This window comes from Mustela putorius, unplaced genomic scaffold, assembly GCF_011764305.1.
Source record: "Mustela putorius furo isolate JIRA1106 unplaced genomic scaffold, ASM1176430v1.1 tig00537227_pilon_pilon_pilon, whole genome shotgun sequence".
Taxonomy (NCBI): domain Eukaryota; kingdom Metazoa; phylum Chordata; class Mammalia; order Carnivora; family Mustelidae; genus Mustela; species Mustela putorius.
This window is the reverse complement of record NW_025422368.1, coordinates 40,979,265-41,006,250: the sequence shown is the minus strand read 5'-3', so window position 1 is coordinate 41,006,250 and position 26,986 is coordinate 40,979,265. Positions and strand designations below refer to the sequence as shown.

The window sequence follows — 26,986 nt, the reverse complement described above, 5'->3', positions numbered from 1 at the left end:
GGGAATCTATAGGTTACCGGAAAAGGGCACACACACCCTCTCCCCCACCACTTCAGCAAGCCATACATCTGTCGAAACTGAAGCCCTTTCTTTTCCCTCCAATTGCATGACCTTCTCTTTCTTTTCCATTGAACCCAGGCAGAACTCAGAGACAGTATTAAAGGTGGTTATTGCTTTTTGATGACTTCATGAGTCCTAGGCTCTCCATGTAAAGGCCCAGCCAGTGACCCATATTCCCGCCTTTAATGTGAAATTTTGTCTCTAACCAAACCAGCACAACTTCCCTAAGGCTGAGTTTCCTCCTGGGTAAAAGATCTGAAAAGGCTCGCCTCTCGGGGTTATTGTAAGTATTAAATGAGAAAATGTAATCAGAAGTCCTGCTACACAGGGAGGGCCCTGAAATATACTCTGAAGGATGTAGGCTGGCCTTTGTCCATCCTACACCCACCCTAAAATCCCAGGAAACTGGTTGGGTAGCTCTAGAGGTTCAAGGCACCAGTCTGAAGTCACCGCAGTACAGAGGGACGGATGCACGATGACCCTGGAGAGCTGAGGATCCTCGGGTGAATTAGTGTCAGGGCATCTGTTGAGTTCCAGAAGACTTCCAGAGACCTTCTGACCTGACTAAAGTAACATTTCCAGATACTCCAGATCGTGGAGAGAAAAATAGAATTTTTGGCATAAATGTGTGCATGCACATCTGTACACATGTGTGTAAATAGGTGAATGTTGGGGTTTAGAGACAGTGATGGCAAACATAATTAATAGGGCAAATTTAAATTTATGTACTATTTCATTGTGCTGGCAGCCCTGAGAAAAAAAATGAACCTATCTGGAAATTTTAGAAGAAGGGAGACATTCGGGGGAAATAGGGAAATCTGAGGAAAAGCAATTGTTCGTGTCTAAAATGGTTCTGAAAAACAAAAGTACGTCTTTGGATGTGCAGGGAGAGGAGAGGGAAGAGGACTCATTAATGAAACAATCAACCAAACAAATGGACTTTGCATTCCTGGCAGGTTTTACAACCCTACCAAACACAAAGCTGGTGTTTTGAGTCCTGGCCACACACATCAGGTCTGGGGGGTAAATGTAGGCGGAGCTTGGGTCCTCAGGCAAGAGTGTCAGGGTTGTAGGAAGGGGCCTATCTGTGGCTTCTGGCCTCCCACCCAGCCGCTCAGTGTTTCTAGTCCCTCACAACGGGAATTCTCCACGCATTAACTACCACCATCCATCTCTGATCATTTTCCCTTTTTAAAGAATTCCTTTTCAAGCATATGGCTTTTCCCCTCCTTTCCTTCCGAAACCACCTCCCTTGTATGAAATGCTGTTTGACTTGGCAGGAGACACATGGCAATACGGACAGAGAACATGATCTTAGAGGAAACATTAGAAACGTTCACTGAGATTATCTCGGCTTTGGAAACATTAACAGGAATGAATGCCTGGGATGAAAAATGCCGAGGATAAAATGCATTTCACTTTAAAATCACTCATAAATGTGAAAACAATTAAGCCGGCTAAGGGATAGGATGGAAATAACAAGAAGGTTTACTGCTTTCAGATGCTTTTATGTGATTCTGTAAGTCAAAAACATCTTCGTTTCCCGAAGAACAGAGACTTTGCCAAGAACAGAGACTTCAACTCTGCAAGATTCTTTTCTTTAAATCCTTTTCCTCCTTAAATTCCACCATCTGGAAGTGAATTTTGTTTTTATAACATTCTCTTTGAAGAGTTCAAATTACGAAGACATTTTGGGGCTAACTAAACCACCAGACTTCTTGAAAATACCTTTGAAATGTGGGCTTGGCTTCCTCCTTGGGTGTTCTACAGCTATGTCCTCAGTGTCTCCTTAGAAGACTAGTTATTCTCATTGCTTGAACAAGATGAAGATTCCCAAAATAGACCTCCAGGCCTAATCTCCCCTAAAAGTCTGCTGCCTACTGCCATTTTCACTAGGTGCTCAATGTCAACATTTCCCAAGTTTGCACTCGTGATGGTTTCTTCTCCTGCCCAGTTTCTCCGTCTGCCCAAAAAACCAACATGCTCCCAGGAATCCTGGCTCCGAACACTTAATTGCTTAGTAAGACCGTGGTTGTTGGACCCACACAAACCTGGAACCCTACCTCCTTCACCATCTGCAGACACGGGATAGAGGCCGATTACAAACCTCTCTAAGTCTGCTTTCTCCTCTGTCACACTGAGATAAGACCAATGATACCCAAACTCAGGGCTGTTGGGAGGAGTAAATTATTCAATGAGCTTTTATGTCATGTCTAAAGTCAGGCTGACCTTCACTGAGTTCCTTAATCTGTCTGCAGTTGATCAGCCCCCCTGAATCCATTAGCACTCACCAAGGCAGTCTGCGTAGGCAGTGCTAAGTACTGTCCATCTGGGGACTTTCTTTATACTGTTCCCCTCACCTGCAAGGTACCTATTTTCATATTCATTCAAATGAAATTTTATTTTTCATTCAAATCCTTATTTTCCTTCAAATCCTCTTTGCAGCCCAAGATTCACTTCTTCCCTGAAGTTTTCATTCTGCTACCCTGAATTCCAGTGGTGTTCCTTTCTCCAACTTCCCACTGTGCTGCCCCAACGATACCATTTGGCACTTACTCAGAAACCAGCTTATGTTGTTTACATAAGCATAATGCTGAGTCCATAGGCGATATCAAGCAAACATGTGTTGATCTGATCAATTTGTTCATTAAGAGAATTTGAAACCATAAGCGGACCCACACCACTCCCTCGATGGCGAATAGATGGCCCAAATGTTGCCAAAGCATCTTCCAGGTTCCTTGGCAGACATCACTAACTGAGTTCACCCCAGGTTCCCTTTCAACACTGCAGGTGGAAAGTCATTACTAATCCATCAATGATGGAATGTGGGATGAAAAAGATTTGTCTTTTTTTTTTTTTTTTTTTTGCAAAATAGCTTCTTAATGGCAGAGCCAGGACTAAAGCCTAACCCTCCTTTTTTTTTCCATTTGCTACTCTTTCAATTTACCATAGCTGGCTGAAAAAAACCTTTTTATACAGCTACTCATAAAAGATAAGAAACTCTTGATTACCAAGCAAATGTAAAATGAAATTCATCTTGTGTTTCCTTGGAGTATATACAGATAATCATAGTGGCAGAACAACGGTTAATGGGCAAGTTACAGGAAGACAGATTTTAGCTCAAAATAAATGAAGTTCCAGGGGGTTAGAGATGCATCCAAATGGAGTACTAATAACGTGCTGTGCAAGGGTCCAAGGACAGGCTGGACGAGATGCTTAGAGACACTGTCCATGACGTGGGAGGAATGAGAGCTTACTGCCAAGCTTGGCCCTGGGCTTCACACTCATTACCTCACTGCCTCCCCCTAACTCTGGGAAGAAGTGCAGAAGTCACCTACCCATTTCCAGACAAGGAGTTTTACTTTATTATAACAGTAGAACATAATCCTTAATTAAAAAATTTTAAAACATGATAGAAAAGGAAAAAACAAACCATTCGTGAAAAAGCCATAGTCTCTCCATCTAAATTCATAGTGGGGTATGTTTTAAGCTTTTTTTTTTTTTTTTTTTTTTTTTAAGCTAGGCTCCACGCCCAGCACAGAGTCCAACACAGAGTTTGAATTCATGGTCCCGAGATCAAGACTTGAGAGCCAAGAGAAAGAGCCAGTGGCTTAACCTGCTGAGCCACCCAGGCACCCCTTAATCTTTTGAAAAATTCATGAATTTGTAGTTCTGCAAAGTCATAACTGTACACTGTATACTAGTTCAATTTGGCTTTTTAAACTTCATTTTACTTTGCATGCATTGTTCCATGTTATTTCATACTATTAAAAACCATTATTTAGTGATGTCAAATGATATACAGAAAACTCTCCTGCGACTTATCAATCTGAGGTCCAAATGAAGAAAAGAAAATAAAGGTAACGATATCTTCCTTTTCTTACTCCATCAAAAACAGAGCTCTGACTTAGTCTTAGAAAAGGTCACTGCCGAACACCTTTTGAGATGTCTTTTTTCGAGCCAATTATCAGGGCCGTGCAATAAAATGACATCTCTCCTAGAAGTGGCCTTTCCTTCCAAAGAATGAGAAAATGTATTTGACACGGGCAGAAGAATAGAAATCTCAGACCTTCCTCAAAGCACTAGCCTGCACTAACAGGGACCAAGAATCAGGAATGTTGAAATTTAAAGCAAAGTGAAGAGTTCATTTGAAAGAATCAGGAGGGTAATCTGGGTCAACCAATCCACATTCAGTCAAGACTGCTGGAGGCTGAATGTTGTTACCATTAGGTGTTCAGTGCCCCAAATGAAAGAAGTTGATCTCATTCCAGCTTCTAGAGAACAGGTGCACACAAGGAAAGGGGGAGGGGGAGGGTCTACCCATAGTTATAGTTGGTACTAATTAACATTCTCGCTGGCAAGCTCAGCAGAAAGGCCAAGAGTTCATTGGCCATAGAAGGGACTGATTTGCTCTGGAACAGACAGTGACACACTGATGAGCCCTGTGAAACCATAATCTCAAAAAAATGCCCACAGCCCCGGAATGCCACACCCTGACACATGCCCAAGCAGGCATAATTGATTGATGGTTATGTTTGAGTCCTCGATCCCTTTGGAAAACCCAGAAAGGCAACAACCCTCAGCAGCCCCTTCACCACCTAAAAAACATAAAATGTGCTGGTAGTGCATATCCAGTTTGAATTCTGCCTCTTCCCTGAAATTCTCTGTCTCTGACCAGATCTCTTTTGGTTGCTCTGTATCTGTGATACTGTTGGGCACTCTATTATGCCACTGGCTCTTTCTCTTGGGCACTCTGTAATTATTTTATAGTTGGCCACATCCAGACAAGTACCTGAGATACTAGCCAGGAAGAAATAGCCTCCTTCTAAGGGTGAGACATCGTAAGAGACTCCAGAATCTTTCTGTTCTCACCTACAGTCCCAGGAACGTCTCAAGAGTCCCTCCACCTGTTTAGCATGCAACCCCACTGTAGCCCTGCCCCCCACATTCCTCATCCCTCCCAGGAGCCCTTTCCTTCTCCAGTCTCATCCCTTCCTCTCCAGTCAACCCATTTTTCTTGCTTTCATTAAACACTCTTTATTTGATCTTTCCATTGAACAAATTATTGCCTCTGTTAGGAATATTCTCTCTTGTTCTTTCAACCAATCCACTGCTATGACCCATCTCCTCAAAGGCTGGGCTTGGAACTCTGCAAGTAGAATGACCCTTCTCAGACCAGGCAGGGCTTCTCTAGCGTTGTAGCACATTATTTTCTGTGTTGGTGTTATCCCTCTGCTCACCAGGTGGAACCTTCAAGGCCAATATCATGACCACCAGCATCTACCTGACGTGGTCTAATACAACACTCTCCATACAACAGATGTTCCCTAAATATTTGTAACCTAAAATAAAGTGATGTTCAAGATGTTCAATAAATAAGAAGTTGTTTTTCTTAAAACAGAGCTTGGTTTGTGGGTCCTACTTTCCAAACACAGTAAGCGAATGATGGAAGTGAATGCCATGCATAGAATGTTTGTGTTCCTCTCCAAATTCATAAGCTGAACTCCTAACCCCCAGTGGAATGGTATGTGGAGGTGAGACTTTCAGGAGGGGAGTAGGTCAAGAGGGCAGAGCCCTCATGACTGGGATAAGTAACCCTATAAAAGAAGGCCCAGAGAGATCCCTTTCCCCTTCCACCCTATGAGGACAGAGGAAAGATGGGCACCTATGAGTCAGAAAGTGGATCTTCAGAAGACACAGAATCAGCTGGTGCCATGATCTTGGACTTCAGCCTTCAGAACCATGAGCAATAAGAGTGTGTTTAAGTCATCCACTTTCTAGTATTTTGATTATAGCATCTTGAATGGATTAAGAGCGTAAGCAAAAGGACAGATTGGCCATGGTATCTCTTAGCCTTTGCCACGGGCTTCCTACCACATCTCCACCAATTATAAAAGAAGCCACCATTTGACCATTTGATAAGCACAGTCTCTTTGCCAAGCACCATATGTAGTTTATGTCACCTAATCCTAAGAGATAGATGCTGTTAGTCTTTTATTAGCATTTTGCACAGAGAAACACTGAGGCTTACAGAAATTAAGCAATTTGCTCAGAATCACAATTAGCAGAAAGTCGGTTTCTTAAATCAGATGTCTCTGAAACATTAGGGGATAGTGAGATAAGAGGAAAGAATGGGAAGAAGGTGAGTGGGGAGGGAAGCAGATGAAAAAGAAGATTCATCTGGGTCCATTCTGCAGAGCACGAGGCAGTCATCTCTCTCCCCGGGACGACAGTGACTGCAGGGGTACGGCCCAGATCCCTCCTTAGGGAGACAAACCCCAGCAGCTGCTGACGGTGCACAGCTAAACCTCTACCTGGAACCTGCCCTTGGCTGAGGGGAGCTACCTCACCCAAGTCAAAGTCCAAGTCACAGTCCCACACAGGGCTGGTCAGACTCTACCACCATATCCCAGCTCAGCTTCTCCAACTGCCCAATTCTGCCTTCCTTCCTCCCTTCCTCGCTCCTGTTGTTCCTGAGAGGACTCTAAAACCCTCCTGTGGCCAAGTCATTCCTTTCTGAGCCTACTTCCTGGGAACGCGCCTGAAGACACCTATCTACAATGAAAAAGTGGGTGTCAGACCACTGCCTGAGCTCTCACCTAATCCCTGCAGAAAGAGGCTTCGGGGCACATCCCCAGCTGCTGAAAACCTTGGCCATGGGCAGGGACTGGATGTGTAGCTCTCCATCCTGACACTCCCTTGGTGGCCTTCCCTGTCTCCCTCGTCTGTCAAGGACCAGAACCTTGACACTCTTCTCTTCCATCAAGTTCCACGTTCAGGAAAGGATGTGATGAGCTCAGTCACACAAAAGAAAAATTAATACCATTAATGTGTTACCCCTTGGGACGGAAAAGAAGCTAGGCTTACTTTAAGTTTAAACCAAAAGAATATATGCACAGCAATATTCCAGATATTTATTTATCAGATAAAATACTAGGCTGAGTTGGCGGTGAGGTAGGTGGGTCGTTTCTGGTTGGGGGTGACCACCTCAGCCCTTTGGGACAGATCCCTGATTCCGTTGCTGTGCATCTCTGACCCAGGTCTCCTGAGGGAGCACCCACTCTGTGCTGATTCTCAGCAGAGTTGATGAATTACCCCAGCACCATGGGAGCAGACACCTGTCTGTGGTTTCCGCACACACCCAGGACTCAGGAAAAATCTAGTCTTTTGATACAGAGTTCATTCCACCAGAAAAACAAAGAAGTAAGCAATCGGTCCCTCTTTGCTCAACTCAAAAGCACACTAAAAGCTTTTTCAAGATACCAGGAGATGGTTCAGAAGAGGCAGAAGCCTTTTAAATTCAGTCATCCCCGCTTCTCAGCCACGATGTATTTACCTACTTTTGGACAGATTAGAGATGAAGGGCACACAGGAAAAATCTACCAGGGGGATTTTGCTACAGAGTATCTACTCTCTGTCTGAATGATTCTTTAGGTCTCCTGAAAAAAAAGGATGGAAGATGTTGCTTCTAATTTTCTCGTGTCTCAAAAATGAACACCGGGAGTTGCTGCTTGGCTTGTCACAGATGAATACGTACAGCTAAGAGCCTTTAGGCTCAGTGGAATCATAAAGACACTGGAGACTCAGGGACAGAGAATTTTAATTACCGTCTACTGTCTACTGCTGTTATCTTGCTTGGAATCTCTGTTTAAGTCACTTAATCTTTCCTTCAGACTCACTTAAAAGGGAAAAAGGGAGAGTAATAAGGTTCATTTCAAAGTTTAGTGCCAGGAATAATTACACAAATAGTGTCTATTCTACGCTGTTCATTAATAATTCCCAAAGATAATATAAACTCTCCCTTTGGCCATATAAATGTGGCTTTTTAAATTGGGTAGATAATTTTCATTAATAAAAAAAATGTGAATCACTGTAATGTACACCTGAAACTAATTGGGTACTATATGTCAATTATACTTCACTAAAAAAAAAGTAAGGTTGTAAATACTTAGATGAGAATTTCTTTTTTTAAAAGATTTTATTTATCTTGAGAGGTTCGCATGCACCTGTGGAGGTGGGTGGGGGAGGGGCAGAGGGAGAGGGAGAGAGAGAATCCCAAGCAGACTCCACACTGAGGGCGGAGCCCGACACAGGCTGATCCCACGACCCTATCCCACAACCCTGGGACCATCACCCAAAGACCATGACCCAAGCCAAAACCATGAGTCACCCAGACACCCTTCTTAGATGAGAATTCTTTTTTTTTTTTTAAGATTTTATTTTTTATTTGACAGACAGAGATCACAAGTAGGCAGAGAGGCAGGCAGAGAGAGAGGAGAAAGCAGGCTCCCCACTGAGCAGAGAGCCCAATGCGGGGCTCGATCCCAGGATACTGGGATCATGACCTGAGCCGAAGGCAGAGGCTTTAACCCACTGAGCCACCCAGGCGCCCTTTAGATGAGAATTCTTAATCCTTACACACATACACATACCAGGGAAGCTACAGGTAGAGAACAGTGTGAAGTCTGACTCACCCATGATGATGAAAGGGGCTTTTGGGTGCCACCTAAATCTCTGGGATAATTTACCTTGATACTCTGCCGCAGATGACCAAGCATGGCTCCGTGTTGTGCAAGTACTGAATGGCTTTGGAGGTTCCAATTAAAACACTGATCCGAATGTGCCAAGGGAGTGGGGCCGTGTTACCCTAAAAAGACAGCAGTAGTTGGTATGGGAGTGAAACGTGTGTCCTCATTACATAGGAGTGTGCCAGAAGAAAAGCAGATGATAAGGCGGGGAAAGGCTAGGCAATGAACACTTTGGTTTCCCACAACCTATTTGTAATTCAAGATACATTTTCCTCTGCAGCCAACGGTACCAGGCCTTTTTATAGCCAATGGAAATACCCAATAATTTTAACATTAGCTTAATCAAAATATGGCCAGTAACTATGTTTAAAAGTTCACTAATAAGGGGCACGACATGGCTCAGTCAGCTAAGCATCTGACTCTTGATCTCAGCTCAGGTCTTGATCTCAGGGTCAGGAGTTCAAGCCCCACATTGGGCTCCACACTGGGTGTGGAACTTTAAAAAAAAAGTTCATTAAATAAGACTTAAAATTATCTGTGGCCTAATAGTGTGGATTATCAAGAATAATGTTTTTATTCTTATCCTAACTGAAATGTAACCTATTCAGAATGAATTTTTAAACTTATCTTTCAAAGACATGAGAAATCAAGGCATGTATTCAACCGCTTTCTCTTTAAGGAGTCTGTATCACATTTATGTCTATCCTTTGTATTGAATGGTACTTTGTGTGAAGTTATGCAAATAAAAATTATCTAAGAAATAAGGGTAGTTGATGTAAACTCCTTGGAGATATGGAAGCGCTAAGGAGTAAGAGCCTAGCAAATCATTTGGCCACCGTGCTGCACAACACACCACAACTCGGGTATTTAGGCAGTCTTTTTTAAGAGTAAAATATTAATGGATGAAAAAGACTTCTACTTCCTTGGGAAAGCCACTGGAGGCTATCCCTTCCTGCGAATCCATATTGGCCTCCTAGATCCCACAGGACGTTTCAGCAGCTTCTTCAGGGCTTCAGGGGGTCAGAGGGCCAGGGAGAGTCATAGGCATGACTTACTACACACTGTAATCTGTCAAAAAGGGATCCATTTCTCATATATGGATAAACCAGGCAGAACTTCTCACTCTCTGTAAAATAGGCAGCCAACTCCAGTATGTTCGGATGATGAAACCTCGAAAGAAAAGATATTCAAATCCATCAGATTGTTTATGCAAATAGGAAATGAACAGTGCTGTGGTTTGGGGGTGATAAGGTGGGATGGGGAATAGGTCTAAAGCAAAACATAAATTTGGCCAAGGGAGAAGTAATCTCATTGGACACATAGCACAGATTTGTTTCCCAAATTGGTCTAAAGAGATCTAACAAACACTAGCCACTCTGATTGATTATGACCATGCAACTATAAATAAAATACCCAAATATAAGAGAAAATTTAAGAAAGTAATGATTTCTGGAGATTTGGCAGTCTTAGGAACTTTATAATAAATAGACAACACTATCTGATATTAAATTATGTTTATCAAAATTGTTTATCAATGCAACTTATTTATTAAGTAAAGAAATATGGTACAAATGAGATTATTTATTTCATTGTTTTAGGTACACTGTGTAAGTCACCAAAATAGAAGAGTTCAGAAGACTGTTTTCATTCGTCCATTTAATCATCCACTCTGTCAGATACTGTGCGAGGCACCAGTCACACCGTTAAAGGCTGTGACATCCAGTGTCTTCATAAAGCTGTACAGTTATCTAAAATTCATGTGATTAATAAAGTCTGATGTTGAAGAACATGTCACTGATTTGTAAATGCCAGAGTTCTGTCAGTGTAGCAGACATTTTCAGACTCCTTTCTTTTATAACTCTATTTCTTTTTTTTTTTTAAGATTTATTTATTTGAGAGAGCGCGAAAGTGACGGAGAGAGAGAATATGCAAGAAGGGAAAGGGACAGAGGGAGAAAGAGAATCTCAAGCAGACTCCCCACTGAGCATGGAGTCACATGTGGGGCTCGATCTCACAACTCTGAGATCATGACTTGAGCAGAGCCCCAGAGACGGATGCTTAACCAATTGAGCTACTCAGGTGCCCCAAAACTCTATTTATTTATTTATTTATTTTTAACATTTTTATTTATTTGGTTGAGACAGACATAGAGAGAACACAAGTAGGGAACAGGATCGGAGGGAGAAGCAGACTTCCCACTGAGCAGGGACCCGGACACAGGGCTTGATCCCATGACCCGAGCTGAGCCACTCAGGCACCGACCCCCTCAACACTATTTCTTGAATGCCTGTATCATCACTGTGAAAACCAGGAGAACTCAGGTAACAACTATGAAATACAAAATGTGAAATTCACCCATACTGGGAACTCAGTTCAACTTAAATATTTACTGGATGCCTACTATGTTCCAGGCATGCTCGGGGATATTAAAATAAAGCTTTTTTTTTTTTAAAGATTCTATTTATAAACACTTATTATTAGTTTCTTCAATAGCAAAACTGCCCTATAAAACGCACATACGCACACATACACACACATAGCTCCAGATTTCTTTTATTCCTCCCTCCTTAAAGAAGTGTGTGTGTCTGTGTGGTGTGTGTGTGTGTGTACATACACAAACACAGACATATTTTTCTTTTAAATATGGCAAAAAATGCCCGTGACTCAAAATTCCTACACCTACTATAATCCAGACCATCATTGTACAATGAAAAGCAAGGGACTGAAAAGGAATTCAGCTGGCATATTTGGCTGCCGAAACAATGGATCTGTACCACTATCTGGGAGTCCTGCCCCTTAAAATAATTCAAAGAGACAGAAATCTTTTTGGATAGCGGATAGCAGACCTCATACAGACACAGCCACGGCCAGGTGCTCTGCTCTCCTGCTCTGCCTGCTTGCATTTGCTTATTTTTAGATATTACCAATCCAGCAGAAAATTGGACACTGTACCAGTTAGCGAGGTATGGAAGATGGGGCAGCCGTAGAAGAAGATTTCTGGCTTCACATCTACAGACGCTTCTCACCCATCCTTTCACTGCAAGTTTTTAAGTTGGTGGGATTTTAGATTACATAGATCCGAAGGTCTGCAGATACAAAAGCTTTAAAATCGTTTTGCCACATATTTGTGAGTGCCTGCTGCAGAGGAAACATGATGCAGGGCCCCGCGGGGTGGGAGAGCAGGCACACTCGAGTGGCAGACAGACCTGGGTTTGAATCTCTGGTCTTCTTAAAGACCAAGCTGTGAACTTGGCCACGTGAATTAGTGTCTGTAAGCCTGTATCTTTGCTGTGGTCGCAATTATGTCTCTCCCCCACACCCCTCCTCTCCTCTCCCACCCAGCTCCAACATCGAAGCCCTAACCTCCAATGTAAAGGTGTTAAGAGAGGCTTTGGGGAGCTAGTCAGGGTTAGGATGGGATCCCTCACAATGGGATTACAGCCTTTATAAGAAGAAATACTGGAGAATCTGCTCCCCCTCTCTCCACCATGTCAGGACAGAATCAGAGGGCAGACATCTGCAAGCGACCATCCTCACCAAGAACCAGATCAGCCTTGATCTTGGACTTCTCAGTCTCCAGCAATGCGAGAAAATAGATTTTGTTCAAGTCACCCTGTCTCTTTTGTGACGGCAGTCCTAGCAGATGAACATTCTTCAACTTAAACAATAATTAAGATACCCCTTCCCAAGTTTCTTAATTAAATTAAGTGAAAAGTTAAATATTTAGCCAAGTACCGGATCCTCAAAAATTATTAGCGCTTCCTCTCCCCTTGGGAAAGAAGCGCAAAAAGGAATCAGAAGCCACATCTCAAGGAGTTTACAATTCTGTCTAAGGGACAGGGGTTAAGCGATTCCCTTAATATTGAACTAAAAAAAAACTCACTTTCAGGTCTTGGCTTGGATGTGACGTTTTCCAAGAAGCCTATTCTATTGCCCAGCCCCCAGGTCACCATGTTCCCTCCCTCAGCATCCTCTATGTCCCCATCTTACCCCTTCATTTACTGAAATTGCCTGTTGACTTATGTACTTCTCTCCTAACCCCACACCACGCAGCATGCTCTGAAAGGAGAGGGCTGCACCTGATTTATTCACAAGTAAATACCTGAGAAGAAGACTGAAGATGATTTAGGAGATGAGTTGGATCAAAAAGGTAGGATCTACTTCATCTTCCTCATCTCCAAAATAGGGATAAGGGCAGTATTTACTTCACAGGATTGTTGTGAGGATTAATGAATTACTACATGTAATGTAATTGGTATAAAGCCTAAAACTAAATAAATATTAGCAATATAAGTAATAATAATAGCACACCAAGAATATTCACCATCATAGAGTTGCCAATTCTCTCTAAAGTCATACATAAACACCTCATCAGAACAAATCCAAAAGGATCAGATGTATACATGTAAAAAATAAAACCATAAAAGGACTTGAAAAAGCCATGGTAGAATTATTTTATGATCTTTCACTGGGGAAGTTCCTTCAAACTGTGATATAAAATTCAGAATCTGGGGTGCCTGGCTGGCTTAGTCTAAGTGTCTGCCTTTGGCTCAGGTCATGATCTTGGGGTCCTGGGATCAGGCTCCTTGCTCAGCAGGGAGCCTGCTTTTCCCTCTCTCTTTGCCTCCCTCTCCCTCTGCTTGCCACCCCCCCTGCTCTCTTGTTCTCTCTCTCTGTCAAATAGATGGGTAGAGTCTTGAAAAAAAAATATATAGATTAAATTCACTACATTACTCTGAAACCAATACTACATTATATATTAATTAATTGAATTTAAATTTAAAAATTCACTACATTAAAACCATTTCCAGATAGCAAACACTAGAAAAGGCAAAGACAAGTTGTCAATCTGGTAAAAAAAAATAATCTCAAAACAGGAATAATGTGAATTTTCTCTAATATATAAAATGCTCCTACAAATCATTAAGAGAAATGCCAACAGCCTAATTTTTTTAAAAAATGGGCAAAGAATAGTATCAGATATTTCATAGAAAACGAAGGTCTCTATTTTTTTAAAGATTTTTAAAAATTTAGTTATTTGACAGAGAGAGAGGGAGAGAAAGAGAGAACGAGTGCACATGAGCAGGGGCAGAGGGAGAGGGAGAAGCAGGCTCCTCGCTGAGTAAGAAGCCTGACGTGGGACTTGATCCCAGAATCCTGGTATCATGACCAGAGCCGAAGGCGACTACTTAACCAACTGAGCCACCCAGGCATCCTGGAAGGTGTCTTAATATGTGAAAAGATTCACCCATAATAGAAAAAGAAATTTAAACCACACCATAGAAAAAATGTGAAACCATTTTCCCTGAGCACATTGGCAAAAATTATAAGTCAAGCAGAGAAAGACAACTATCATGTGATCTCCCTGATATGAGGAAGTGGTGATGCAACATGGGGGTTAAGTGGGTAGGAGAAGAATAAATGAAACAAGATGGGATTGGGAGGGATACAAACCATAAGTGACTCTTAATCTCACAAAACAAACTGAGGGTTGCTGGGGGGAGGGGGTTTGGGACAAGGGGGGTGGGGCTATGGACATTGGGGAGGGTATGTGCTTTGGTGAGTGCTGTGAAGTGTGTAAACCTGGCGATTCACAGACCTGTACCCCTGGGGATAAAAATATATGTTTATAAAAAATAAAAAGTTTAAAAAAAAAGTTAAGAATAAACACTATGTTGCCAAAAACATGGGGAGCCAGGAGCCCTTGTATATGTAAATTGGTATGTCTTTTGGAGGACAGCTTGGTATTATGCAATGCATATAACCATTAGACCCTGCAATTGTATTATGGGAACTTAGATAAACTCAAACAGGTACAAAATAACATATATGAGCTTTTCTTGTTGCAGCATCTTACTTTCTAATATTAAAAGATTAGAAAAAACCTTAAAAATCCGTCGATATGAGAGTGGTTAATTAAATCACAGTACAGCACACCATGAAATGTTAAAATAAGCAAAGTGAACAATATATTTGCTACCCCTGGTGTGAAAATAAGAAAACAAAATACATGCATGCTTATGCATAAAGTATCTCTGGGAGGAGATACAGAAAACAGGCAACTGTTGCCCTTGGGGAAATTGATGGGGTAGTTAAAGATAATAGTGCGGAAAAAAAAAAATCTGTTCTTGGTTTACCCTTTGGTATTTTTGGAATTTTGAAATCGTCCAACTTATGACTTATTCATTAGCAAATAAATAAAGTTGAACTATAGAAACCCTCTGCTATTACAATTTGGGTCTTAGTTTTTGGTTGACTAAATGATACACATTAAATTTTTATGATCAGACTTTTAATGTGTTGATTTCTGGTCCTGGGGATAAAAGAAGGATTTAGCACAAAGTCTCCTCCACCACCACCCACTTCACTTATTGCTTTAGAAAACATCTGAAAAGAACATTTTCTTTTCATAAAGAGTGATGAGTGAGCTCTATAGGGTTAAGGGCCTTCGCTGAGCAGATGCACAGCTGCAGATATGAATATATATGAAAATGAAGTCATTTTAGTTTGTCTCCGAGGACTCCCGGGCTCATGAATGAATTCCCAGAAAATAATATGCACATCAAAAGCAGTTGATTTCTTTGTCTAAACTCTCTTCCTGCAGAGAGTTATATGGATGAAACAGTTTCTGGACTAAAATGTCTCTAAGGAAGGGGGAAATGGTCAAATATATGCAATTCTCATGTTTTAGGAGTTACTTGACCTTGAGCCACGTTAGTCACACATGATTTCACCCACTGCCTTGTGACAGTTTCTTGTTAAAATATGTTCAAGTGAATTACACGAATGGTCTATTTTAAAATGTATTCTAAGGAAAAGACTAAAGCAGATGTCAAAAATGTACCCGGTGTTCTCACGGCCAACCCACATTTATTACATGCCGACCATGCCAAACATGGTGTTCTAGCATCAAAGATGCACAAAGCTGAAAAACAGGCACAGACGGAGAAATTCCAGACAAAATATACTCACAGTAGTAAAACTTCAAGCTCAGATAAAAACCTCTTCCATTGTTTCTTACACTGCATTTTTTTCTCCTAAATATCGTACAGAAAAATGAGGAAAAAAAATTAAGGAAAGGTTCTCTATTTCTGGGATTCTTAACCCAGGGCCCATAGCCTTCCTGGAAATTAGCTGCCCTTTTTCATGTAAATGCATATAAATATATCTCCGGGGAGAGGATCCCTAGCTTTCATCAGATTTTTATTTTATTTATTTATTTATTTTGGGGACAGAAATTCCCCACTTGGTCTCACAAAGAATCCAGTTTGTTGTTGCTATATTCCGGTTAGAAGTGATTTCACTAATTTGCCATTTCTGGTTTGGGTCATTTGGAGATGGCAACTCTGTTTACCTTTGTATTGATTTTGAAAAAAAAAAAAAAGAAAGAAAGAAAAGGAAAGGTCTTACTAAGACATTCAGAAATAGAACTTCAAAGGAGTTTCAGAAGCTAGCTCAGTATCTGACACATGAGTATTTATTGACCAGATTGATGAATTCAGTATTATTGTATGAGCACCTACTCCTGGTACCGGACATTTTTCTTGATGGCTTACACCTGATGTCACTGCCATGTCTCCACATCTCCAGTTCCTAACTTCTACCACAAAAGAGTTAAATATTCTTAAGCTCCATCAGCTATAAGTTTCTAAGACTGGCCAGAGTTTTTAGAGCTCTGTTCTCAGGAAGAAAGGGAGAGAAATCCAATAGGAATTCTGGAAGCTATTTTCCAAAAGTTAATCCAGGAAGTCAGAAACAGTAAACTAAGCTAAAAAATCATTTTCCAGAACCACTTTATGAGAATTTACATTTTAAAAAGCCATTGTCCCAGGAGTCAGGTGTATTGGGTCTCGGTCCTATTTCCAATACTCAATATTTGTGACTTTTTGTCACTTAACATCCTTGAGGTGGTTGTTTTCTTAATCTGAAAAATGAAGGGGTTAGTTTTTTTTGTGTTCATGCTAATTTAGCACTCTTAATGCTCAAAGTCTGGTCTTCTGTGTGTGAGGAACATAGGCTTCCCTGGGAGCTGGTGAGAAATGCTGACGCTCAGGTCCTGCCCAGGTGCGCTGAATCAGAATCCGCATTGTAGGATCTCCAGGTGATCTGTGCGCACCCATCTAACACATCTTGTACATTTCCCCACTTCTGTCCCTTGAAGACAGGTTACTGAAGTTAATGTCCCAATTTTACAAAAACACGTTTCTTTAAAAACAAATGCTCTGTGGCTAAGTGTTCATTAAATTATTGCATCTTTCCTGATGTGTGTGTAGGACTTTATACAGTCTTTGGTAACTTTGTCAGCTCCTGTCTCTTTACCCCTAGAGATTAGCCACTAAATTCATGAAAAGGACATACATGCTTCATCCAAGCCACCCTAATGAACATTTATTGAGCAACTTTCATGGGTCAGGCCCTGTACGAGGCTCTAGGGAACAAAGATAAGTGAGTCTCTTTCAAGAAAACCATCAAGTTCATTGGGAGAGGTGGGTGAAGAATCAATATTAGGAGATAATGCTGTGATGCTGTGTGGGCACGTCGGTGGGTCACCAAAACTATACTGGAAGGCAATCAAGGAAATGAGCGTTGTGGGACAGGAATTCTGGGACAGGAAGCAAAGGAGATCTAAAGTCAATGACATTTCATTCTGAAGCCAGACTCCTTGAAGAAAAAAACCCAAAACCCAAAAACCTCCCAAAAGGGAGTGTGAGTTTGTGGCAGCCGCAGAGAGAAGAGGAAAGCAGATGGCTGGAGCCTTTGGGGAGGTGGCCTTGGGGCTCAACCCTGAAAGACCATACAGATGGGGGAGGGGCATGTGACCCTAGGAAAGAGGCTTCAGTTAGGCCACCTCTAGAGCAACCTCTTGAGTGGTTTTACCAATAGATGGTTTCATATCTTTTTTCTTTTCAATTTTTTTTTTAAAGTAGGCTCCATGTCCAACACAGGGATCTGAAATCACGACCCCAAGATCACGACCTGAGCTGTAATCAAGAGTCAGACCCTCAACTGACTGAGCCACCCAGATGCCCCAATAGTTTCACTCCTTTATTAGAACGTTCATCTCCTCAGGAATCTTGAGATGCCCATATAGAATTAGTGGGCAAAAATGCACTTTGGGGAACTGGAAACATCAGGTTAATAATAAAAGAAAAAGGGGGGCCCATAATCCAAGCTGCAGAGGAGGAATGGCTCAGATCCATCCTCTCCTCTACTTCCGCAGCTCTATCTGACTGGTCATGAGATTTGGTCCATTTCACCTCAGCTCTTAGACATACCTTCTCCTTGCCTCTGCCCTGGCTCCCCAGCCCTGGGTCTCAACACTGGCTGCACATCTGAACCATGGGGGGAGCTTTTCACCAATGCTGATGCCTGCCACTGTCCCCAGTACTCTGACCTAACCTGAGGCCGCTCACTTCAGAAAGCTCCCAAGGTGACTCTGCTATAGGGTTGAAGACATTGGCTTAAGCCCCATTCGTGTCTTCATTATACATCTTAAAAATCCCTCTTTTCTTCATTTCATCTCCTATCCAGCCCTTGTCATCTCTTCTCCAATGCCTCTACCAACTTCCAGCCCATCATCTAACCTGTAATCTAAGTTTTATTTCAAAAACACAATACGTAGTCTTTTCACTCTCCCACATAGAAGCAAACCAGTCACACTTGACCGGTCATTCCAGGAGCGCCTGCCGCAAGCTTCCCACCCCCGACGCCAAGCTCTCCTCCACCGAATGATCTGTTATTTTTAAGACGTATGCCGCCACGCGCACACCTCCATGCGGCTGCACCTGCTCTTTCTTCCGCCCAGAAAGCACCTCCCGTCCCTCGCTGCCTGCCAAAGCCATAGTCATCTTTCAAACTCCAGCTGAAAGGTCACTTCCTTTCACCCACTTTCCCATGTGTGTGTTGCAGAAATGTGTATGGAGTAGTTCCTCTGGGCCAGCCCCTCTTCCAGGTGCTGGGTACACCCTGGGCTGGTTGTCTCCTGGGCTCCCATGACCTTCCCTACAAATCTCTCCTCAACTGCTTCTCACCCTGCAGGTTCACCTTGTCTTTACCTGACCGGTTGTTTGCCCCAGAAGACTGAGCTCCCTGCGGACAGAATTATGCCTTAACTGTCCCTGCCCAGCACCCAGCCCAGCAAGAGTTTAATAAAGGCTTACTGACCATTGACAAACAATGAGGATGAAGAGCAGCTCTCTGGGGCGTCTGTTTGCACCCCTATCTCCTCCTGACTCCTGAGTTTGACCTTCCAGTACCCTTTCTGCTTCACTGCTGGTGGCCGCTCAGCTTTCTCTTAAGTTCCTACTCTGATCATTGCCTTGCTCCTCCTACCCGAAGTCTCTTTCTTCCAGCCCTCCTGAACCGTGATAACCGTGATACATGACAGTTTATAAATACCGGCCTGTGCCTTAACCTGGGAAGCTACCTGGAGAGGACACCGCCCATCCTAAAAAGAACAAGAGAACCAGAGCAGACCAGCACAAACGGCCAACGGTCCTGCAAGTCTTTTCAGTAAAGTCCCCCTCCTTTGACACATCTGGGGATGGGAAGAATTTCCCTTCCACATTCCTAGGAGACAGGCATTCATTTCACAGTCTTTCTCCAGTCACCTGAGCTCATAGATCTTCTTTCCATTTATGAAACTTTATTTTCAAATATACCTCCTTTCAATGTTGATGAAAAGTGACACATTCTAGTATGAAATATGAGCAAATAAATGGAATGGGTATCCTGGGATAGTAATTCTTTCCATACCTGTTTAAATAATTTAATGGCATAGGTTTGGTTTTGGATCTCAGCTCTGTAGACCTCAAAAATCTCCCCTTCTCCAATTAGAAAGTCTTTGTGGAAATTTTTGGTTCCGTCACTGATATCTTGAAAGCTGATGGAGGATTTAAACAATATTCCTTAGGAAGGAAAGGAGGGAGAATAGAAGTTACTTTTTCTCTTCTTTTTTTTTTTTTTTTTAAAGATTTTATTATTTATTTGACACAGAGAGATCACAAGTAGGCAGAGAGGCAGGCAGAGAGAGAGAGAGAGAGAGAGAGAGGAGGAAGCAGGCTCCCTGCTGAGCAGAGAGCCTGATGCGGGACTCGATCCCAGGACCCTGAGATCACGACCCGAGCCGAAGGCAGGGGCTTAACCCATTGAGCCACCCAGGCGCCCCATTACTTTTTCTCTTCTTAAGAATCAATGCTGCCATTATAAAGAACCAGGACTTCCATACTAGAAATACATCAGAGTCCAACAGAGAGCCAGCAGGGCTAGGCCCAGGAACCAAAAGTGAAGCCTACCATGTGCTCTCTGCCCATTTACTCGGGTCTGGTACCCACCATTCCAGAGAGCAAATGGCTTTTTAGATATCTGAACACTAGCACTGTGATTCTCTCACCCCTCCAAAGAGGTCACCCAAAGAACGTAGCTGGGGAAAGTTTTCCAAAATTTGGTTTCTTTGTCATTAGATCAATGGGTTGCTTTTGATTCACTATGAACCCAAAACCATGAAGAAAAAAAAACCTAAAACCCAAAACCCATAAAAACCCAAAAACCATAGGGAAATTTTGTTATGACTAAACAATTTTCTCCAAGCATGACTGATGGAAACATTTTTCATGAGCCAAATCCTCTCTCTTCCTAACTTACTTCCTCAGAGTAAATTAGGAAGATGTTTCAGCTTTTCAAAAAATCCTCTAAAGCAGAGATTGGGAGAAAATATTTAAAAGGTAATCAAATACATATCTACAGGGAAAATCTTAGCTAAATCCTTCCAGGCCCAATTTTGGCTGTATTTCCACATTTGATGTTTGATTTAGATCTTACTGTTAAATCTTAAAGGAGCAAAACCTTATCCATCTTTACTAATTCTCTTCTGAACCAAAGAATGGATGCAAATCTAGTGGTAAAAGAGGAGGCAAAGAGCCTTAACTAGCCATTAAAGTTTATCAGAATGATTCTCCCTGCTAATACAGTAATAAAGTTGATAAGGAAAATAACGGGATTTTCATAGTGACCTTCAGCATTGCTCTACAGGCGTCTCTAAAGATCTCTGCAAGGGCTATGGAAATTTCTAAAACTATATTAAACTCAGTATAATTTTTAAATGTTTTCCAATGACATATAAAAATGCAAATTTCACTAATGGAAAATATGAAACCCCTCTAAGGGATGAGACCACCATTATGTTCCCCATTGGCCAATGGATTTTTTAAAAATATCACCAGAAGATATCATCCATCAGAGTTCTGTGTCAGTCAAAACTGCAAGTATTTCAATATCCATGAAAATTTTACCCTACACCTGCATATTAACGAATAATCAATAGGTTTATTGGTTATTTCTCCCTGTAAGTTAACTTAAAGCAAAACGTGATTTAAAATTAAAAAAAAAAAAAATTTTTTTTTACCTTTTTCATTACGTTCAGGAATACTAACATTATCCACTGTGACATGGGCTGTTTCCTAAGAGAGGAAATACATACTGAAGTAATTCCATTTCATAAGTCTAGAAAGAACAGAATCTTAACAGAAATCCAAAGCTCCCCCTGGACTATACAGTGCAGTAGAGTAGAATCTAATTTAGAAGAAATCTAGTGGAAAGCAAAGTTACTTTATTTAATCCAATAGTATTCATTGCCATACACAGTTAAGCCTTCCATACCACTGCAAAAACTCAATGTCATGGTTATAGTCAATTTTAAATGACTTCCAATGCTATAAAAGATGATTACTGCCAATTTATTTGCTCCAATAAAAACCAACAGCAACATGCAAAATGCCAACTAAAAGAGGAAAATTAAAAACTGAATTAAGACAAATGCATAACTCATGGCGCTCTGAATAGTTCCAAGCCTCATCTATGACAGATCACCATGAGGAGAAAGCTTTTCACTCTTCAAACATTCACAAATCTCTAATTTCCTCAATCCCCAACTAAACAAAGAGTAATGAGAGAACTAAGGCTTTTCTGGCTTTAGGAAAGTACCTGCAAATCCAGCCTTTTTCTGCCTGACAGTTTCATTTCCCATGCTCAATTATACATGCAACCAACTTCAAGGTTCGTTATCTATGCACATACACTCTACCTTGGGTAACATGTTTGGAAATCCATCTCCCTGATGCCTCTGTTCTGAAGGATTCACGGATGCTCCTGAAAGAGAAATAAGAGGAGCTAGATGCAGAAAAAATTGATGTCTCTAATAAGCAGGTTTTTTTTTCTGTCTTAGTGAAAATAAACACCTTCCTAGTAATGCTAATTTCTAAAATTCAGTGTCATTCTCTGAATGGTAACAAGTATGCATATGTGAATAGCTTTCTAAGGATCAAAAATGATACAAACATGCTTTTGTTCACTTAACACACAAAGACCTACCTTAAATTATTGTTAGATATCATTAAATATATTAGAGCATAAAGCAGAAAACGGAAAGGAAAAAGCAACACTGTATCAGCTTTTTGCCCATATATTTTGAAGTTTTACAATCATGGGATTTTATCTCCCGAGATTAGTTTATTTTTTATCCCATTTTATGCCTTAAGGTGTTAGAGATGTGTGCGTGTGTGCGTGCATGCACACGTGTGTGTTCAACCACAAATACCTACCACCCCCTCCCGAATACACACTGTAATTTTTGTTTTGTTTGAATTGAGGCAGTCTGTGTAGCTTCCTACAAAAGATGAAAACTCTGAACTATTTCGCTATCACGTCTGACATTTTTATTTAGACTTCAGAAAAATTTTATTTCATCTAGTTTTTCTTAGATTGTATTCTAGTGTTTTCAAAATTATTTTGCTTAGAAGACTGACAACAAAATGGAATCAGTTAATAACAGACTTTTTGAGCAAACTATAAACCAAATAGACCTGGCAGACATTCTCTAGAACATTCCATCCAGAAGAATATACACATATTTCACACCTGTACATTGAACAAGCCTCAGGATAGACTGTATCCTGTGCAATAAAATGAGCCTCAATAAATTTGGAAGGATTGAAATCATACAAAGCATATTCTCCGACCACGATGGACCTAAATAGAAATTCATAACAAAAGGAAATTTGGGAAATTCACAAATACATGAAAATTAAACAACAAATCCATAAGCAACCAAATTAAACAACAAATCCAACCAAGCAACCACTGGTGGAATCTTCTGGAAGGGTTGGGAGATGCAATGAGTTCAGGATGAACCAATGAGTTCAGATGAAATCACAAAGGAAATCAGAAAATACTTTGAGATAAGTGAAAATGAAAACAAAACATACCAAAACTTATGGGACACAGTAGAAGCAGTGCTTAAAGGGAAGTTTATAGCTGTAAATGTCTACCTTAAAAAAGAAGAAAAATCTTAAATCAAGAACCTGAATTTTCACCTTAAGGAACTAGAAAAGAAAGAGTAAGCTAAACCGAAGGAAGCAGAAGGAAAGAAAGTATTAAGATTACAGTGGAAATAAATGAAATAGACAACAAAAGCAAAGGGAAAAATCAATGCAACCGAAGTGGTTCTTTGGAATTATCACAAAATTGACAATCCTCTAGATAGACTAACCAAGAAAGAAAGAAGGAGATTCAAACTGCTAAAACCAAAAACAAAAGAGGAGACACAACCACCAACCTCATAGACATAAAAAGAATTATAAGAGAAGGTGATGAATACCTGTATGTAAAAAAATCAGATAATTGAAATGACAGATAGATTCCTAGAAAGTCACGAACTGCCAAAACTAACTCAAGAAGAAACAATCTGAATGGATGTATTGCAAGGAAAGAAATTGAATTAATAATCTATGATTTCCCACAAACAAAAGCACAGGTGAATCCTACCAAACATTTGAACAAAATTTAATATGGGTTCTTTACAAATTCTTCCAAAATAGAAGATGAAGTTAACAACACCCAAATCATTCTATGAGACCAAGGACTAAAAATATGTCTGGATGAAAAAGCCAAAAGAATAAGGATGCTGATTCAAAAGAATTTTCAGCCTAAGAGCCCAGAGTCTGTAAGGTAAGACCCAAGATCACTCTTGTTGAGGTCAATAAATCTAAAGGGGAATAAACAGAACAGGTGACATTAGTAAATTATTTTATTGATAAAGATGAATGGAAAGAGCTTCATGAGCTTTACTTATCAGGTTGCTCTAAATGGAAGGCAAGACACAGCATCAGAAACAGACAGGAGGGAAAGGTTAGGCCACTGTGAAATGGATAGCAGATAAGTATGGTAAAATTAGAGGCCATGGCATAAACACAGCAGTAAAGATAAAAGATACATCCCAGGGTTAGTTTGTAGATATCATTTGTCCTAAAATACAGTGGGTGGGGTGGAGTGGGTGGGGCATGCCTGGGTGGCTCTGTGGGCTAAGCTGCTGGTTTTGGTTCAGGTCCTGGTCTCAGGGTCCTGGAATGGAGCCCTGGGTCCTGCACAAGGACTATCTCTCTCCCTCTCTCTCTGTCCCTCTCCCCCTTTGTACCTCGCACACACGTGTGTGTGTGAGTGCTCTCTCTTTCTCTCTCTCTCTCAAATGAATAAATAAATCTTCAAAAATAAAATAAAATACAGGGAGGGGAACCCAATTATATTTTGACTTCTAATCATATAATAAAACTAATTATAAAAGTATATTTTACTCAAATATTGTGATTCTGGTTATGATTCAAATAGGTTCAGAGTTTTGGGTGGAGAACTGATTCTACACTTTAAAACATATAGTTTCTAAGTAAAAAATTTTAAAAACTGAACAAGTGGTAGAAAGGAATGTGTTGTATAACTTAGGCAATAAGGAAAGAAAATAACGACAACAACAACAAAAAGTAATAAAAGCCTTTAGAGAAAGCCTCAGGTATGGAATCAAATGACACAACATGACCAGTCAATATCTTGAATAAAAGGCAATATTTATATTTAAAAATTACATCGCCCAAAAATGGACCAAGAGCCACATTTAAGAATCAAAAATGTTTACCATGGTTTACAATCAAATGGATGGCTCGATGATGCCCCATCTCCTGAAGAATCTCTAAAAGGTCTCCGATGGTCTTGTTTTTCTGTGCCCAGGACCAAAGTAATTCTCTTGTTCCACTTTTACCTTGGTCTACATATTTTTCAATATGACGAACATCCAGCCAGCTGTTTGAAAGTCGCTCCGCTGTGGAAATTGCAATGGGAAGAACCAATATATATATATATATATATTAATAATAATAATTTTTTTTTACTTTGATTGGGATACTTGTTTGGGGGTATTTTATCTATTTATTTCATATTATTTATACTTTTGATTTTGAACTAATTTCAGCGTCTACTTCCCACCCAACTTCCCATGTTACCATTTTACATTACCTCGTACAATGTTCAGAACCAGTCATAACTCAACTGCAGACCTTATTTTATGTTCACCAGTTCTTTCTACAAATGTCCTTTTCCTGTTCTATGATCCTACCCAGTTTCCCACAGTGCCATTTGTTGGCACTTCTTTTTTTTTTTTTTTAAAGATTTTATTTATTTATTTGACAGAAAGAGATCACAAGCAGGCAGAGAGGCAGGCAGAGAGAGAGGAGGAAGCAGGCTCCCTGCTGAGCAGAGAGCCCGATGTAGGGCTTGATCCCAGGACCCTGAGATCATGACCTGAGCCGAAGGCAGCGGTCCAACCACTGAGCCACCCAGGCGCCCCTGTTGGCACTTCTTAATCCCGATTCTCATGGACTTCAGTCTTTCCTTGAGTTTAAGGACAGCGTAATACGATTACGTCTTCTTCAGGGTTTAGTATCAAGAGGTTCATGGTGTCCAAGTCCTATACTAGTGATCCTGACTTGATTGCTTAGTTAAGGTGGTATCTGCTACCTTAATGGGTTTCTCTACTATGACATTACCTTTCCCTGTAAAATTAATAACTATGTTGGTGGAGATACTTTGAGACTATGGAAATACGCTGTTTCTCCTCACGTTTTACCCATAAACACTTGCATCCACCAGTGGATCGTGCATATCATAATAATTTTTGTGGTCTTTGCTTAATGGTGATCTTTTATTTCCCCTTCCTCCTCCTACTATAATTCTTCTGCAAGAAAGTGTTCTCCACTCCCCCCCCCTTTATTTAACTTATTTAAATCAGTAGGGACTCATGAATGTTTATTTTATTCTACAGATTAAAATCCAGTATTATTATTATTGACTTTGGTGTCACAATTATTCCAGCTCTGTCCATTCAGGTTGGATCCCACGTTCTTCCGATAGCCGCATGGTTTCTGGAACACTTCCTTATTTTCTGACCCTATGAGAAGCTCCAGGCTCATTTTGCACCCCAGCCATGGAATTGATTGCTTTTCCCAGGAGTCCTGGTTGCTTTTATTAGATAATGTATTTAGAGGACAAGATGTAGGTGCTAGATGCTTTCATGACTGCCAGAGTTCCATTGCTTCTAGGCCATCCAAGCAGACAGAGCTAAGAAACTTAGGTATGTGCATGAGCCCACACACCTATATTTCTCTGTCTGTATACATCTTGAAAACCATGATTTTATACGGATACCTGTAATTCTAAATCAATACCACATGGCATATTTCAGCTCTTTCTCATTTGTAACTTTATTCCCAAACAGCAAGAAACTTTGCTCTCATTATTTATAATGTCTTTACTTCTTTGTTCTTTGTCCCTCTGAGAAACACTTTAACTAAAATACATTATGTACGTATCATTCTATTTGCCCTCAGCTTAAGAATATTCAGGTAAGAGCTTATTTTCCCAAAGTTACTAGGTTAGTTCTTTTCTTCATCACTCCCTTTGGTGTGGTTACTCATAGTTAGGTTCATGTGTTGCAGTTTTAATGGAATGCTGTTTTAAATTTTTGTTCAATACTCTCCTGCTGCTGAAACATTTTGAGCAATTAAAAGTTAATATCTGGGTAGCATCGGGGGAAACGTTCTACTGGGATATTAGGATTTCAATTGCTCAAAAACAGCATATATGACTTATTTAAGGTCTGGTATAAATATCTTGAAGCTGTACTTACTGAGAGTATATGAGTTTGTATGACACCCCAAGTTAATGGGATTCTCTGCACAACTTCCAAATCTTGAAGTGTATTTTAAGGCAAAGGAGGGGGAAAGAAACCAAATGACAGATCAAATGGGTGTCTTTCTGGCCCCTGGGACAATGCTCCCAGATTAACCCAGTCATCTTGAGCACTAAAATTAGCAATGTGATTGGGAGTCAGTGATGGTGATGGCAGCATTCTCTCCTACCTTTATCCTCTGGAAAGTCTAAAAAAGTTAGGAAGTCAGATACACATCAGTAGATAAAATCCTATCATCATCTGAGTGTGGTCATGGGGACCCCCAATATTTCACCATAACTGGTCATGGAAATCAGCCTTCTCTTCCTCTGCCGCACATAAATTTGGA

General features: G+C 40.8%; 1 protein-coding gene across 2 annotated transcripts in view; it reads right to left on the bottom strand.

Annotated features, from left to right (window-relative positions):
• The window catches only part of IRAK3 (interleukin 1 receptor associated kinase 3), a 48,974-nt gene that overhangs the window by 8,590 nt on the left and 13,398 nt on the right, over positions 1-26,986 (bottom strand). The window contains exons 2-8 of one of the 2 annotated variants that reach the window (XM_045072876.1): positions 24,550-24,732; positions 21,670-21,734; positions 20,992-21,046; positions 19,344-19,495; positions 15,561-15,625; positions 9,644-9,758; positions 8,589-8,707 (exon numbers count right to left, since the gene is read on the bottom strand). In XM_045072876.1, the coding sequence (XP_044928811.1) occupies positions 8,589-8,707; positions 9,644-9,758; positions 15,561-15,625; positions 19,344-19,495; positions 20,992-21,046; positions 21,670-21,734; positions 24,550-24,732 (754 nt within the window). The remainder of the gene's footprint in view (positions 1-8,588; positions 8,708-9,643; positions 9,759-15,560; positions 15,626-19,343; positions 19,496-20,991; positions 21,047-21,669; positions 21,735-24,549; positions 24,733-26,986) is intronic. The other variant, XM_045072877.1, reaches the window with a different exon arrangement.